This window comes from Aspergillus heteromorphus, assembly GCF_003184545.1.
Source record: "Aspergillus heteromorphus CBS 117.55 chromosome Unknown BO70scaffold_14, whole genome shotgun sequence".
NCBI classification, from domain to species: Eukaryota; Fungi; Ascomycota; class Eurotiomycetes; order Eurotiales; family Aspergillaceae; genus Aspergillus; species Aspergillus heteromorphus.
Genome location: NW_020290419.1, coordinates 31748 through 48616, shown reverse-complemented (window position 1 = coordinate 48616; position 16869 = coordinate 31748). Strand labels below are relative to the sequence as shown.

General features: G+C 52.9%; 6 protein-coding genes across 6 annotated transcripts; 4 read left to right on the top strand and 2 right to left on the bottom strand.

Annotated features, from left to right (window-relative positions):
• Positions 1–266: 266 nt before the first annotated feature.
• On the bottom strand, positions 267–2534 carry BO70DRAFT_337226 (MFS multidrug transporter). The gene is made up of 5 exons (XM_025541144.1): positions 2109–2534; positions 2042–2063; positions 1914–1987; positions 1535–1864; positions 267–1489 (listed from the first exon to the last, which is right to left on the bottom strand). The coding sequence occupies exons 1-5, from the start codon at positions 2294–2296 to the stop codon at positions 586–588; spliced, it is 1518 nt and encodes a 505-aa protein (XP_025398792.1). The 5' UTR covers positions 2297–2534; the 3' UTR covers positions 267–585.
• A 795-nt stretch (positions 2535–3329) lies between these two features.
• BO70DRAFT_362439 (fumarate reductase flavoprotein subunit) lies at positions 3330–5359 on the bottom strand. The gene has a single exon (XM_025543296.1). The coding sequence runs from the start codon at positions 4971–4973 to the stop codon at positions 3405–3407; it is 1569 nt and encodes a 522-aa protein (XP_025398791.1). The 5' UTR covers positions 4974–5359; the 3' UTR covers positions 3330–3404.
• A 255-nt stretch (positions 5360–5614) lies between these two features.
• BO70DRAFT_337221 (Erg28 family protein) lies at positions 5615–6416 on the top strand. The gene is made up of 2 exons (XM_025541143.1): positions 5615–5865; positions 5927–6416. The coding sequence occupies exons 1-2, from the start codon at positions 5803–5805 to the stop codon at positions 6287–6289; spliced, it is 426 nt and encodes a 141-aa protein (XP_025398790.1). The 5' UTR covers positions 5615–5802; the 3' UTR covers positions 6290–6416.
• A 400-nt stretch (positions 6417–6816) lies between these two features.
• On the top strand, positions 6817–8093 carry BO70DRAFT_315534 (F-box domain protein). The gene is made up of 4 exons (XM_025540317.1): positions 6817–7012; positions 7086–7452; positions 7512–7901; positions 7967–8093. Exons 1-4 carry the CDS (start codon positions 6965–6967, stop codon positions 8068–8070), a joined length of 909 nt encoding a protein of 302 aa, XP_025398789.1. The 5' UTR covers positions 6817–6964; the 3' UTR covers positions 8071–8093.
• Positions 8094–10381: 2288 nt separating this feature from the next.
• On the top strand, positions 10382–12504 carry BO70DRAFT_44443 (putative NADPH oxidase (NoxA)). The gene is made up of 4 exons (XM_025548453.1): positions 10382–10569; positions 10621–10875; positions 10924–11333; positions 11396–12504. Exons 1-4 carry the CDS (start codon positions 10478–10480, stop codon positions 12283–12285), a joined length of 1647 nt encoding a protein of 548 aa, XP_025398788.1. The 5' UTR covers positions 10382–10477; the 3' UTR covers positions 12286–12504.
• Positions 12505–13709: 1205 nt separating this feature from the next.
• BO70DRAFT_292589 (NACHT and WD40 domain protein) lies at positions 13710–16806 on the top strand (the record flags this gene model as incomplete). The annotated part of the gene is made up of 3 exons (XM_025539414.1): positions 13710–14198; positions 14261–16189; positions 16243–16806. The coding sequence occupies 3 exons, from the start codon at positions 13710–13712 to the stop codon at positions 16804–16806; spliced, it is 2982 nt and encodes a 993-aa protein (XP_025398787.1).
• Positions 16807–16869: the final 63 nt, after the last annotated feature.

Genomic DNA, 16869 nt, shown 5'->3' with positions numbered 1-16869 from the left:
TACTACCTTCTCAGCACCTTTCTGTCTGTATCATATGATGGGGTGGATCACGGTATCAGTACAGACTATACAGTATAATACACTACCAGAACAACTGATTGCAGCAGACCCGAACCCTCCAACAAACCCAACCAACCCCGGCATCTGCAGCCCCACGGTCTTCATGAGCTAGCTGCAGAAATCCCTCTCGCCAAGTCCAAACTGTGATGGTAGTATCAGATGAAGTTTGATAAAAAAAAAAAAAAAAAAAAAACCTCGGTATATTTCACGAAAACAGTCAAGTCTGGGGGAAAATAAAAAGAAGATCAACTACGAAGCACTGGTGGGGTAATACCGTAATATACAACAAACAGCAAACGCCCATGATCACGTAACCATCTTATGGATGCAGATCACGTGCCAGATCCTCACACTGTGAAAGGAGAAGCTATCCTATTTTAAGTAACAGTTGATCGCTTGGGGTAACTAGAAGGGGCGAAATGCTTAGCGTCTGACTCAAGTATCAAAACAAGTCAGGTCAGCCTCAGATGATCCCTGTCGGGTCGCACAGGGAGAGAGGAGAGAGAGAGAGAGAGAGACAGAAAACTACAAAAAGTCACTATCGACCCCATTCTCAGCATAAACCTGAAGACTATATTTGGCGAATTTGCTGCGCTTCCGCATGCGCTCCCCATAACGACCAAGAAGAGGCGGAACCAGACAAAACAGGGTGGCCAGGCCGGCGAGAACAGAAACCGCGGCGTTAGCGCCCAGGCCATCGAACATCTTGCTGCCGAAGAGGGGAAAGGCGGCCGATAGGATGGATCGGATGATAGACAGGGCGGCGAATCCGCTGGCCGCGTAGCTGAGATAGCTATCGGCCATATAGGCGGTCACGACAATCTCCATCTCATTGAGGGCGTAGCCGATGAAGAAGAGGGCGACGACGGAGATGGACCAGTGAATATTGGTCACGGCCGGGGGGATGGTCCAGGCGAACCACCACAGGGCGATGGCGAGGACGGGAGCCCCGATATAGATCCCCGTTAGCTTGTGCTCTGGGGCGATCGGGGTGCCTTCCTTCAGACGCTTCTGGATAATCCGGTAGTCGAGCAGACGGGTGATGGCGTTGGGAATCACGCCGAGGCTGATGGCCAGGAACGGGAGGGATGCGGTCTCGGTGCCGAAGCCGAATGTCTCGTAGACAGGCGGCAGGGCCTCGGTGAAGAGATAGACCAGGGCGACACACACCCCGAAGATCATCGTGACGATGAACACGATCGGCTCCGTCACGAACAGACGAAGCGGCCGCAGCAGCCCGAGGTGGAGAAACGTGCGCAGATCCGGCATAAAGTCCGGGTTCTGGGCTTGCAGGGAATCGTTGCCCGTCAGCTTGCGCAGGGTCTGCACCTCCTGCACCAGGATCAGGGACGGGCGCGACTCCTTGATGCACAGGAGCAGTCCCGCAAGAAAGATAGTCACGATGGCGCCGATATAGAAGATCCATCGCCTGCGAGGGTTAGCATCCGGCTGGGCTCGGGGCTGGAGTGCGCACCATCCGTATCGAACGGCGATGTAGGAGCTGATGATGGGCCCCGCGCTGACGCCCATACACGCCATCGCCACGTAGATCAGCATCACCAGGATCCGGTCCTGCGAGTTGAACATATCCTCGATGCTGCCGGTGATCACCACCGTGGGGATGGCCGAGAGGAAGCCGGTGATGAAGCGACCTACAACGAGCGCCCCCACGGACGGAACCGCGGCGATGACGAGACAGAACACGCTGTACAGCGTGGCACTGGCGATGTAGAGCTTCTTGCGGCCAAATGATTCCGAATAGGGGGGGAAGACGATGCCTCCCAGGCCTTGGCCCAACAGGTATCTGGGGGACGTTAGCTCGGCTCGTTCGACTATCAGGAATGCCGGCGTACGTGGACACATAGAGGAACAGCGTCAAGGTCTTCCCGGTGTGGAATTCGCTCTGGGCCGCGGTGGCTGCCGTAGCCTGTCAAATATGAGACGGGGACTTGGGACAGGCGCAGGCCGCGAAGGGGCTTACTCCTGAGGTGCTGAGACATGTGCTGGACGGGGGTCAGTAGGCGTCGGGCAGTGGCCGAGACACTTACGTGAAGAACTCCAAGAGCGATATCACGACGATGTCGTAGGACTTGCGGCATGGGTGCCAGTTGCGCGGATGCTTGCGGTTGGTGCGCGCCCAGCGCAGGTGGCAGCCATCGGGCGTCAGCTCCAGGCCATGCTCAGCGGCCAGCGCGGCCAGATCGGTATACTCGTTAAGCCTGTAGTCGCCCATCATGAAGTTATCACCCGCTCCCCAAGCGATGTCTCAGTCCACGGGTTGGCTTTAAAGACCCGGCGGCGGTGGTGGTCAATCAAGGGATGCATACCGGTGCTGGTTGGGACTGGGAGAGGATCAGAGGCCACGCGGACTAGTATGGAAAGAAAGGATGTGATCCCCTGACTGGGGAATCGGAGAATCGAGGTGAAGAATGAGGAGGCGCCATCACGAAGACGGCGTTCTTGTTGTGAGGAAGGAAATAAACCGGCCTGTCGCACACCCGGGGGTTGTACTGTACCTGCGGGACAGGCTGGAGAAGAACGGTGTAACGCCAGCAGTAACGTACCCATTGCCTGGCTACTCTGTATGGTATGATAATCTGACAGAAGCATAATCTTAATCTCCTCTTTATCCAAGCTCCCCGTGAACGGGGGTTGCGCGGCTCTCCGGGATACTTTGGAGCGAGCTTGGCCTGGTTGGATCCCCATAGGGCTAGGCATACTGGAGGGTGGCATGATATCATGCCTCGCGTTCGGGAATGTGTAGAATCCCCCCGGCGCGTTCGATTGGCGGATGAGGGGAAGACACGCAAGAGCAGCGTCCTGAACGCCGATCATGGTGAAAGACTATGCTGTGTCTTCTTCAAGAGCTTGTCTGGTGATGTTCAAGTGTCCAAGCCACACGGACGGACTTCAGTGCTTCATGCGGAGGTGACGGTGGTGATGACTATTTGTTTGTTCGTACTTTATCGCATCGAGAGTGGATTGCATCGGGGATACAGTTCTGTTCAACAGAGGTGTCTGGGGCAGGTCACACCGCGCCGTGATAAGTCTGGAGCTGCAGAAGCCTCTTGTGAATATCTGACACGTGGCTTGATTATGGAGGATGATTCCGTGAGCAGGGACGTTTATTTACTGTTGTATATCTTATGGTGTGCGGATGCGATTGGTGCAGTATACAGCGTCGTGTACCGTGGCAGTAGCGATCGATTCAAGACAATAGATCCTATTACCGACCAGGTGTTACTATATTTGATAAAAGTCCAAGAGCTTGTGCAATACACTCGATGCAGATATATCCTATATACAATCTTCACCCAAAGTTGATTCGCCCCATAGAAACATCATCACAACCGTGCCTGCCGGTTCGACAAAACCCTGGCCGCCGCCGCTCGTCCAGCACGACGTCCAAAGACCGCCCCGGAGGTCAGGCCACTGCCGCCGGGATAGTTATCATAGAACAATCCTCCCAGCATCTCGCCCACACAATACAATCCGGGCACCTCGCGGTCTGCCGACGAGATCACCGCCGCTGTCTCGGGCCTCACAGCCAACCCTCCAAACGTGAAGGTGATGCCCGCGGTGACCTTGACAGCCAAGAACGGGCCCTGATCGATAGGCAGGGCCCAATTGGACTTGGGCACCGCCAGCTCCGATCCCTCGGATTGCGTCGTGAGCCCATCCTTAACCGCCGGATCCCACTTCCCCCCGGGATTCTTGTGCTGCCTAGCATACACGGCGCGGTTATACTCGAGCACCGACTGCTCGAACCGCTTCGCATCCTCAAGATCATGCTCGGTGCACTTCTCCGCCAACTCGCGGATCGAATTCGCGCTGATATGCTGCACCACCTCAGGGCGATACTCCTCAGCGCGCAGCCAGGGGATAGTCTTGGAGTCCCAGATCTGGAACGCCATGTGACCAGGCTGATTGAGAATCTGGCGTCCGATCATCGCGTACGTGTAGTTGCGCAGATCTGACCCCTCGTCCACGAACCGGTTCCCCTGTCGGTTGATCATGATCCCCAGCGGATAGCCCGACTTGGTGAACTCGTTCGAGATCTCGCGGTCTCCCGTGTCGGCCGGCGCGTTGGCATCCCACGCCACGCAGTGACATCCGGACCAGTTCCCCGCCTGCTTGGCCGACACATCCCGGATCGCCATCTCGAACGCATCCCCCGAGTTGTACGGCGTGCCGCGCACAAGCGCCACGTCCCAGTGCGGGCCCAGGAACTGCGCGCGCATGCGCGGATTCGCCTCAAACCCGCCCGCCGCCAGAATCACCGCGCCGGCGCGGACGGTCTCCTCCTTGCCATGGTGCGAGACAACAACAGACACCACGGCCCCCGTGATCGGATCAGTGACCAGCCGCAGCGCGGCGGTCGAGAAGACGATCTGGATGCCCAGCTTCCGCGCCGCCTGCAGATGGTCCTGGATGAGCCCCTTGCCCCCGTCCTGGGTCTTCAGGGCCAGGCCGCCCCAGAACTTGAGGCGGCCGTTGACCTCGTAGGCCTGCCGGTTGAACGACAGCTGGAACCGCACCCCGTTGCTGGCGAGCCATTTGATGGCCGAGTTGGATTCCCCGACCAGCGTGCGGCACAGCTCGCGGTTTGTCCGTCGCCCCGTCACCCGGTTCATGTCCCCCGTGAAGTCTTCCACCGTGTACGGCTTCATGTCGATCTTCTGCGCCGTGGCTGCGTCCACGTTGTTCACGATCGGCAGCAGGTCGGATACCCCGCCGTGCACTGTGCGCATCGCGCCCGCCGTGAAGTACGAGTTGCCGCCCGCCCATTCTTCCGGGCATTTGTCGATGATGGTCACTCGCTTGGCGCCGGACTGGGCGGCTGAGATGGCTGCGCAGAAGCCCGCGTTGCCGCCGCCGATGACGAGCACGTCGGTTTCTGCGGGGAGGGGCATGATGGGATTGATTGGTCGGTTGAGGGAGCAATTGAGCGAGAAATTGACTCGTTGGGTGACTGGATGACTGGGTAGAGGAGGGACTCCGTAAGTCTAATTTAATTGACGATGTAAGTATCGAATGAACCAGACAATACTCACATATCTCGCCCTCCCCGCCGCTTTTGTATGCCGTGGATGGCGGCGGCGGCGGAGAATCAAAGACCGAGGTTGGGACGGCGATTGACGGTCCGTCGGTGCCACAGGGAGGACGGAGACTCACCGTCCGTCGGTGCGACGCGGGCGCAGAATCAGATTCACGTCATCACGCTCGGAAACGGAGCGAGAATTGTTGTTGGTGTTGCATGATGCGGAGGCTGGAACCTCCGCATTTTCCCAAATGCGGGGGGGGATGCGACGGCATCGCGTGCTTCATTATTAGATATCAGATATCTCCTTACTATTTACTCCGTAGCTGGCTGGCCCGGCAGATCATTGACCCTGTCGCGCGGACTGGACTGCAAGAAATCATGACAGAGTACAGCCCATGACGGCACCCTCCGACAACCACTGCCGGAGATTGAAGAGAAAAAAAAAAAAAAAAAAAAAAAAATCTGGACAGATAGGACAGTCTCCTAGTACCTCAAACCGCCCGCTCATTGGGCGGCGCCGGAACCACCGTTGTTCCGGCCATGAAGCCAGCAGCAGTCAACCGATTAGATCATATCGGCCGTACGGAGTAACTACTCCTCTACTCTACTCCCCTCGCAATTATCAGCCTCCCCCAACCAAGTGTCCCTCCAAGCTTCTGTCCATTATCCCGAGCTTCCTTCCCACGCCGCGTGCAACAATGGCTGCCCTTCTTTCCTATCTGCCGCCCTTCGAGGGTCTGCTGCCCAAGTGGCTCTTCCTGGTATGAGATTTACCCCATTGTTTACACCCGGTCAAAAGCTAATCAATCCTCTTCTCCCCAGGTCTCCGTCGTCTCAGCAGCAAACAGTATTCAGGCCTACCGATCCGAGTCATATGCCGCGGATCTCTACAATGGCAGGACCGCTGACGGTCGCCCACACACCAACGCTCTCTCCGCGCGCACCTTCGGTACTTGGACCTTCCTCTCCTCTATCGTCCGCCTCTACGCCGCGTATTACATCACAACCCCTGCCGTGTACGATCTCGCCCTGTGGACCTTCGGCATTGCCCTGCTGCACTTTGTTGGCGAGTGGGTGGCTTTCGGGAGTGCGCAGCTGAAGGGTCGCTTTGTCAGCCCTCTGATTGTTGCGTCATCCACGTTGACGTGGATGTTGACCCAGAGGGAGTGGTATTTGTCTGCTTAGATTACAAGATAGATTTCTTGCGGTGTTGTTTTTGTTTTTTTTTTTCCTGCGGGATTCTACAAGTCGGGACGAGGATGCGCTCTGACCTAGTCTATCTACTGTCGCGTTTACTTAACAATAAGAATCCATGAAAGATTGAGATATTTCAGGAGAATTTCGTCGCCTTGTTGGTCTCAGGCAGGCAGATACGGGACCCGAAGTCGGAGCTCGAGCAGTTCACATCACCACCAGTAGGTCCCATAAAAACGCATCATTCCGACTTTGTACAAAGATCAGAAATCAAGGATATCCTGTTTAAGTAGACATACTAAACCCTCCCTGTTGTTTTACTGATGATGATAATCTAGGGGTCTTCTCCCCGCGGTTACCCGAGTCGGCCAGGCACCCAGGCAGCAGCAGCCACCAGTCTCGGGCCGACTGGCTTGACGTCAGGGACGCAAGGGAGGCCTGAGGCCTGAGGCCTTATCGCCCCCTCATCCTCCACACTCTACAGGGTTATCATCTGACATCCGATCCTCGCACGTCACGTTCCCCAGAGCGGCCCCCCCCACCGGTCGTGCCCCTGTCGTCCCATTCCAGGTTTATTGCTGCCGTCCATGATCCCTCAATCCCCTTCAGGCGTTTCATCGTGCGAAGATATGAGATTGAGGTGTGCTGCCCGCAGTTGATCAGATCATGGACGCCCGCCGTTCAAAGCTCCACCTCTACTCCCTCCCGAATGAAGTCCGCCACTGCTCCCCCCACCCCCCACACACACGCTTGAGCGACCGCTTGCTGATCAGCATCATCATCCCAGGTCCTTGTCCAGATTTTGTCCTCCTTCTCAACACTCTCCCTCCTCCCTTGGGCCGCCGTCTCTCACCGCTTCCACGCCCTCATCCTTCGGATCCTGCACTATCGCCTCCTCATCGGTGCCTCGCTGCGGGAATACAAACTGATCCTAGAATGCTTCCACCCCAGCTCCAAGCTGATCGAACCCCATGTCTTTTGCACGCACCTCGGCACAGACGGCTTGAGCAACCTATACGACGGGAAGAGCTCGGTTCGTGAAGATGCAGACCCGGCGCAGAAGCTGGGTAGACTGGGTTCGATATATTCGAGATTTCGCCCCGAGGTGACCGTGGAAGAACGATCCAATGGCGCGAGGCTGGTACCTTTAACAGGTGCGTTGGCTTTGGTGCCAAATCGGTTGACATTGTACCCAACCGGCTGACACGAATAGATGAGGACGAATCTATGCATCATAATAATAATAATAATAATCTGGTCGTCAGGCGCCCGATAAATCTGGAGGGATTTGAAGACTTCTCTCAACTATGCGTTGTCGTGAATATCGTGAAGGTCATGCCAGGCACAAATCTGCTTCTGAGCGCACATACAGTCGAGGACGGGGTCATCAGGGTATTCCGCGATTGGCTGAGGGACGAAGAGAAGCGTCTCCGGGAATTCAACCCAGAGGGTGCGGGCACTTCGCAGATGCTCTGGGTTGATTCGAGAAAGACCGCCGGAATCAAAGTACGGGTCCGGGGAAAGAAGTTCCTGGACCAGCGGATCCCCATTCTCGTTCATCGCGACGAGGAACAATTCACGAGTTATGAACTGGATATTGAAGGTACGGTCGCTGCTTCTATCGCCCTGCCGCTACTGTCTGTGATAAGATACTAACCGCAATCCTAGAGTTGCACATACGCGCGATCGATTTGCTATTAACTTTAGAGAAGTCTTTAGAGGAACAGCAAAATTATTACAAGACTGTCGTATTTACCCGGAGTATTGAATAGAACTTAAAACTACACTGCCCTGCAGTCTCATTCTCCTATTCAGATGTATGTACATACATAAGTTTTCTGAGTAGCGTTCTTACCTAGAGAGGTATACCGTCACGTACTATGCATAGGGGCAAATTTGGAGGTCGGTTGTTGAGGGACCACTGTTAGAGCCTGGGTTTGGGACAGTTCTTTCGTAATTTTCGCATTCTTGTATCGAACTGATAGCTTACAGCATCCGCATCCCACGCGGTTGGAGGGGAGTCGACAGGGCTCTGGAACCACTAGCCCGGTGTTGTTCCAGGCACGCCCCGGAAAGATCAGGCTCAACGCCTGATCTTTATCAGATAAAAGCATGCCGACACGGACTGATACCTGTGTGAGAGGGCCCCCAAGACGCCGCACTATATCCGGATGAACTGCACCCAGCACAACAACATCTGATAACAATAATGGGACATCAACACACCTCGTACCGACCAGAAGGCGGTGACGAGAAGACAAGGCATCAGCTCGTCTGACGGTCTGAGATAGTCTCTCTTCTCCAGTCCTTGCTTTAGTTCTTCGGTTCTCTGATCTCGCCAGTCTCACTCTCCGGATATTCAGACCTCCGGACCTCCGAATCCTTTGGTGAGCCGATTACATAAGATAAGGAAGCCGCCGGCCTCAGTCCCCTTACAAGATCCTGATAAATCCAACGAACGCCGATTTCTACTCTGACAAGGGGCCTTGTCTATGTTTTATAACTGCTTATCTCGCTTATTCGCTGAAAGACCTTTGAAACCTGTCATATCATCATCACAGAAATAGTTATGACCGTAATATTACTACTGGGAAGGCTGGGGGTCCGGCGCCTAGCCCCCTGGGAATACCACGGAGTACTTAGTCGTTCCCACCCGCATGGCCCAAAGCCCCAATCGGAGTCTCACAAAGTGTGATGAAAATCTCAACCGTGCAGGGCCAAGAACTTTATGTCTGCCTCGGGAGTGGGAAATCGTCTCCTGATTCCCACTCCCTATCAGAAAAGTCTCAAGGGCCCCGTCCCTCCCTGGACCCCCGGAGATGTCTCTGATTAGGACTAGTAGCTACCTTACAGCTGTCTGACCTCAGAATCAGGAACCTCTATTTGGTAGATAGCAAGCGCATGTTAATCTGCCAGAGTGACGCCGTCAACCTTGATGGACGCTTGGACCGTGTGTGTGACGGGATGCGCGCTTGCATAGCGCTTCCCATAGGACGAAATTGACCGAGACCCCACCCTGTCAGGAGCAAATCAACGGCCGATTGAAGCCGTATACAACAGGAGTGGTGGATGACGGGAAGAATACGGAGCTTCGAACAGCCAATTTCAACCCTGGAGCAACATGGTTCAAATGTCTAGTCGGTGGCGGCTGCCGGGACTTGACAAGACGGGCAGGATTCCATCTAAGAAGGGAAAAGGGGGACATCGAGCTCTTTGACTCGCTATCCAGCTAGCCCTATCATCACTGCCTGGCGAAGCGCACCAATGGCGGCGACCACTTCAGAGCACTCACAAGTCAGTCACACAGTGACTGACACTCACCGAATGATCGTGCGCTTCGAATACGAGCGGCAGGATCCCCCTCTATCGACGAACGAATATCGGGATCATGCGATGAATGGGCTGCCTGGGCATTATCGCACCCGCTAAGCACGGGGAAGCGGTGTCTAACCGGGCGATCCGCTCCATGCAGGCTACTTTAGCGATGCAATAGTCCGCGCAGTGCAGGGGTGGGGTAAATATAGCAGCAAGATTCCTGTTCCTCACGCCCCTCGTTCTCCGTCCCCCCCCCCCTCTCCTCGCTCCCTGCCTTCCCTGCAACCAACCCGTATCTCCGGTACCTTGACGCCGGCCTGCCAACCTCTGCGGCCAAAACCCCACACCAAGCTACTCCTCCTCGAATTATTCATCCTCGATGTCTGGGCCTTCTTAAGATAACGATGGTCAGATCGGCTCTGGTTCTTGTCTCCCAATTGGCCCCCAGCCCTCTGCGTTGATCGGGCACTGTCCGCGTCCTGAACGGATCTGACCCGCGAACTCGACGCATGGGAATACCCCTTCAACGGCGATTATTTGGCTTGAAGAAGAGGGTATCGAGAACTGTTCTGAGTCCCCTCAAACGGACTTCGCCTTACCCAGGCCAACTTCCTGCTTGCCTGGGCGAAGGATTCGAAGTTAGGAGAAGCAGCCTACTTATGCGCTTCTAGGCCATCTAGCGAGCGACTTCACTCCGTTGGACTTCGACCTGCTTCACGTCTGAGAAAGACATACGACCGTACGCACATCAAGTACTCTGCCCGTCACTCCTTTGCTATCTGGTCATTGCTGGTCGATGATTACCTCTGTGCTTAAAGAGACGCCGGTGGTATATGCCTTTGACACTTTCTACTTATTCTCATCATGCGTCCTTGGAGTTCCTACTTTACCGGATCGAAAATTTGGTTCTATGCATTCTTCTGGGCTTTCCATATCCTTATATTTGCAGTCGGGTGGTATGTTTGACAATCCTGACACCTAACAGCACGACCGCTAAGAGATCCTAGGTACATACAGGCCTCAGATCAAAAGCTTGCAACTCTCAATGAACTGCAATATTCAGTCTGGATCTCCAGAGGCGCTGGGCTGGTTCTGAGTTGCGATGCGACCCTTCTGCTGCTGCCCATGTGCAGGAATGTCGTCAAGACCATAAGGCCCCGACTAAAGTGGCTGCCGTTGGACGAGACGGTATGGTTCCATCGACATGTGGCGTACGCCCTGGTTATCTTCACTGCCATACACACAGCTGCCCACTACGTCAAGTAAGTCTCCTTTCACGAAAAAGAGGCCACCGTGCTGAAGGATGGCAGCTTCTATAACATCGAAAAAGACCATATCCGACCCGTCAAGGCCGTGCAGATCCACTACACCGAAGCTGGCGGAATTACCGGCCATGTGATGCTTCTTTGCATGATGTTAATGTACACTACCGCGCACCAGCGAATCCGACAACAGTCGTTCGAGACTTTCTGGTACACACACCACCTATTTGTGCCGTTCTTCCTGGCGCTATACACCCATGCCACGGGCTGTTTTGTCCGAGACACCGCGCTTCCGATCTCCCCATTCGCAGGGGCTCGATTCTGGAACCACTGCCTGGGGTACGAAGGCTGGAGATGGGAACTGATCGGTGGAGGCCTGTACCTCTGCGAAAGACTATACCGGGAGATTCGAGCCAGACGCGAGACCGTGATCACCAAAGTGATCCGTCATCCATACGGTCCGTCCTCCCCCCCTCCCTCACAACCCCCAACCCCCCTCGTCCTAACAAACCCCGCGTAGACGCAATGGAGATCCAATTCCGCAAAGACAGCATGAAATACAAAGCCGGCCAATGGCTCTTCATCCAAGTCACCGAAGTCTCCAGCAACCAATGGCACCCATTCACTATCACCTCATGCCCATTCGACCCGTACGTGAGCGTCCACGTCCGCCAAGTCGGCGACTTCACCCGCGCCCTCGGCGACGCACTGGGCTGCGGACCCGCGCAAGCGCGAGACCTCGAAGGCCTCGACCCACTAGGCATGTACGAAGTGGCGCTCCAAAACGGGCAAAAGATGCCGACGCTCCGCGTCGACGGCCCCTACGGCGCGCCCGCCGAAGACGTCTTCGAGAACGAAGTGGCCGTGCTAATCGGCACCGGCATCGGGGTGACGCCATGGGCCTCCATCCTCAAAAACATCTGGCATCTGCGCTCGCGCCCAAACCCGCCGCGCCGGCTCTGCCGCGTCGAGTTCATCTGGGTCTGCAAGGACACCTCCTCCTTCGAGTGGTTCCAGGCCCTGCTCTCGTCGCTGGAATCCCAGTCCGCCTCCGAAGCCGCCTACGACGGCAGTGCGGAGTTCCTGCGCATCCACACCTATCTCACCCAGCGACTGGACGACGACACCGCCGCGAACATCTATCTCAATTCCGTCGGCCAGGACGTCGATCCCCTCACCGAACTGAGAAGTCGGACGAATTTCGGCCGTCCCGACTTCAAGCGTCTGTTCACGGCTATGCGCGATGGCCTGCAGGAGCAGACGTACTTGACCGGCTTGCATGGCAACTCGACGACCCAGATCGGGGTCTATTTCTGTGGTCCGAATGCCGCGGCGAGACAGATCCGCGATGCGGCCATGTCGACGTCTACGAAGGACATCAGGTTTAAGTTCTGGAAGGAGCACTTCTAATTTTTTGCAACTAACTGACTGGCTGAGTGAAATGATCAGCTACGTGCGTGCGTGCGTGCGCTCGTGCGTGCATGTATATGTGGGATTCAGGCGAGCGAGAGAGAAAACCACAAAAATAATAACCAACCCCTGCTAACTAGTTACGAATTACTGATGACTAATGACCGTGTTCATGTCTTTCTTTGGATTTATGTCAATCGATCAGTCGATCAATGTACCCGGACGGACTGATTTGTATTTGTCTCGTGAACGGCAATGTCCTGTACTATACTGTCTTTATAGGTTAGGTTGGATGATTTGAGAATTTCAGCAGACTGAGATGTATGTATGTAGTCGTGTCAAACCCAGTATCATTCAGTATTACGCCTACTTAGGTGTCTGGACACCTTTTCAGCCGAGTGGTCTTCCTGGTCTGTCAAGTCGGTATGAGTAGATCGTATGCCGTTAAGTAGAGGCGATGTACACCCCATCCAGCTAGTATATACATGTCATCTCATCTCAATAGAAAGAAGAAGACACCCACGCATACCCAGTCCGCACAGCCTACCTACCTGTACGAAGGATACGAGGGAGCAGAAGGTTGATTGATTCAACTAGCTAGGGGCGGCTGCCTACTTGAGGTGCCGGCAGGGTGTTGAGTCATGTGACCGATGACGTGGTATCACGCAATATGGTCCAACACTACCCCTACCGGGCATACATGCCAGGAGGCCACGTTTCTTGGGTTTCACTTAGTCATGACTGGCCCTCGGCTCGGGCCGACAAAACATCCGATGTCGAATAACTCACCAAGACCAATTTTGTCGAACTACGAGAAATCGAAGATTATCCGAACGTTCAAATTATCTTGACTTGTGGTTCGTTGATCCTGTCTATGGTTGACACCCACGTCTTCTGATCGATTAGCCATAAAAGTGCTTAACATAATGGATATTGCTTCTATCGGGTGCCGAGGATCGCCTCCTATCTCAAATGTTCAGCTTACGGTATGATGTAAGACATCAACCTAGGGGAGTTGTTGCCACTGAGCCAAAAGACTAACATTACCCGCAGTTACCTGCGGACCCCTAGAATCCCTATACTCAGGTACACCCGGGGGGAGATGGGTTTCACCCTTGTAAGGATGCATCCCGCGGATATCTAAAGAAGATCGACCCCCGGGTACGTTTCTGTGTTCCGACGCCAACACCATGGCACGTGACTCTGGCCGGAGTAGACGAGATAGGGATCCCCGTGCACCACAGAGCTGGCCATGACGGGCTAAGCCAAGCAAGGATTATCCTTGCCATCCAGCTGTGCCAGCTCAGCAACGAATTCTACGCTAGTATCAACCGACGATGGCTGCGTTCCTCTCTCGAACTGCTCTTCTCCCGGAGTTTCGCTTTCACCCAACACACAGCAGCTGATCTTTCGAAATATTCAGAATGCCACGTCCCTTCGGAAAGCATTTTAGTCATCTATTCCATCGGCGGAAAGAGAGCGAGAAGCCGATAATCAAATCAAGGCAAAATGAAACCCAAGAGCATTTCACCAATAATGATGCCCACCCTGTCCCTCCCAAGCCTGCAGACCAGGCCATTCAGTCAACGCAAACTTTGCAGCCGCGAGACTTATGGCAAACTGCTTATAACCACCTTGATAAAAGCCAGCAAAATATTCTCTCAACCAAGGAGATTTCAATCACGCCGGGTGAGGGGAAAAAACATCTTAAGAATCTAATCGATCAGGTTATCACAACAACTGAAGAAGGATATGAAAAGTATTATCAGACAGCTGATAAAACATGCCGGAAGACTTCACGGAAAATTCTTGATGCTGCACTATCGTTCAAAGATATTATAGGTGCGGTGGCTGCACTCGACCCGACGCAGCATGCCGCTAGTGTGTGGAATATTGTCTTACTTAGTCTGACAGTATGTATACAACCGGGCATTCTGAAAGTCGCTGCTGATATTTTTATTAATTGAAATGCTAGTTGGCAAAAAAATACTCCCAGTGCCGCAATTCCCTGTTCGAATCATCGGGGTACCTGGCAGATGTTCTGACATACGGTGCCTTTATCGAGCAGAATTTCCACGAGAAAACAAAGAGTATTTCTGATAATCATCTTGTAGAAGATGCATTGATCAGACTCTATAAAGCTATCTTGTGTTACGTGGTCCAGATACGCAAATTCCAGGAAGCAAGTGTCGGAGAAAAAGTACTCAATACGGTGACCGATAGCCTTCAGCAACCACTCATCGCACTCAAGACTTCGGTTGAGAATGAAAGGGCTAAGTTAGATAAATGGATTGGATTGATCGAATATCTTAACCGCGCCAAAGAGGCAGAGAATATCCTACGCAAGATTGATGAACTAGCCGATTCCTTGAAGAGACTCCTTGAACATTCTGGCTTTAAGAGCTTACTATTAGCGGAAGGAGCATTTTTCGACTCTTATACTCATCAGCATGAGGATTACTGTCTTCCAGATACTAGAACAGATCTCCTTCGCCACATTTCAACGTGGGCTCAGTCGCAAGATCAACTTATTTTCTGGCTAAACGGCATGGCGGGGACTGGTAAATCCACTATTGCACGGACTGTCGCTCAATCCTTTCAAAATCAAGGGCTTTTAGGTGCCAGCTTTTTTTTCAAGCGAGGCGAAGCCGACCGTGGTAATGCAAAGCGCTTTGTGTCGACTCTCGCACGTCAACTAATCATCAAGCACCGGCAACTGGGTTTCGATGTGTTCAATGCAATTGAGAATGATTCGAATGTTGTGTTTAAATCTCTTGATATACAGTTTGAGAAGCTCCTTTATCAGCCACTCCAAAAGCTGTCTACTAGCCAATCTACAACAATTGTGATTGTTATTGATGCTTTAGACGAGTGTGACGAAGATAAGGACCAACAACTTATCCTTAACTGCTTGTTTAAGATGCAAGAAATCAAATCTGTGCATCTTCGAGTATTCCTAACCAGCCGACCTGAACTCCCCGTTCGCATTAGCTTTGACAAAAATAAGGATCACCACGATTTGATCCTCCAAGAGCTTCCTAAGTCCGTGATTGAATATGATATTCGTCTTTTCCTTGAAAGTAAGCTTCTGGCCATACAAAAAGAGCGCTCGCTGTCACCCGACTGGCCCGGAAGTGAGAAAATTGAAAAGCTGGTGGCAATGGCTATTCCTCTATTTATCTTCGCAGCTACGATTTGCCGCTTTGTCGGAGAGAGAAAATGGCGTCCAGAACAACGGCTTGAAAAGATTCTCAACAGTGCGAGTGCATCTTCGGAAGACGAAATGGCGCGAACATACACGCCTATCCTAAGCCAGCTTCTTGCTGGAGCTAATGAGGAAGAGACACATCAGCTGAAGAAAGAGTTCCAACATATAATTGGGACAATTATTCTTCTAGCTTCACCTTTGTCCCTTGATGCTCTCTCCCTGCTCATTGAGTTTCCACTTGATGATATCAATAATCGCTTGGACGGATTCCACTCTGTTCTCAGTATACCAGTGGATTTTGAAGCACCAGTCCGGATTCTACACTTGTCATTTCGAGACTACCTCCTGGACAAAAAGTGCCCATTTTATGTTCCTGAGCAAGATACACATAGTAGAATCGCTTCACATTGTCTTCGGCTTATGAAAACCCGGCTCAAAGAGAATATATGCGAGCTGCAAAGTTACGGAATGCAGCAAGAGGATATCAAAACCGAGATTATCGAAGATTATCTTACTGCTGATATACAATACGCCTGTCGCTACTGGGTTCATCATGTTGAACAGAGCAAAGATCATATTATAAATTGTGATGTTCTTCCTTTTCTCCAGGACCACTTTCTTCACTGGATGGAGGTACTAGCTCTGATAGGAGGAATTTCGGAAGCGGTAGGATTAATAGATACATTAAAGTCAAGAGTATGTATAAGTTTATGATTCGCTGCTTAGAAGACCGGCTAAATATTATCTAGGCGCAACTTGGCTCTGACTTATCTGATTTTTTATATGATGCGGAAAGGTTTATTCGTCAAAATAACTACATAGCAGCAATTGCTCCACTACAGATCTACCGCGCTGGTCTTGTATTTGCACCGAGCAAAAGTATTATCAAGCAGATATTCGTCAGCAAAGTTAAAGATCAACTGGCAGTTGGAACAGCAGTGGAAGATTCCTGGAGCTCAAATCTCCAGACATTTGAAGGGCATTCCAGCACGGTCTACTCGGTGGCCTTCTCACCGGACGGCCGCACGCTGGCGTCGGCCTCGGGGGACCAGACGATCAAGCTCTGGGACACGGCCACGGGCGTCGAGCAGCGCACGCTGACCGGCCACGTCGGCACGGTCGAATCGGTGGTAAACCAATCCACTACCAGTTATTCTATATCTGTCGCGGATTCTTGGGTCTCTCTACGAGGTGGAAGGGCCCTGTGGCTTCCTACTGACCATCGTCCTTTTCGGTGTTTTGCTATCAAGAATACTATGCTTGCCCTTGGGTTAATTACTGGGCGTGTTTCAATCATAAGATTTGATTTTTAAAAGGAGAATACTATATTTGTTATCTACTCCAGTCTCTTATTTTCTAATCTCTTTACAAAAGAA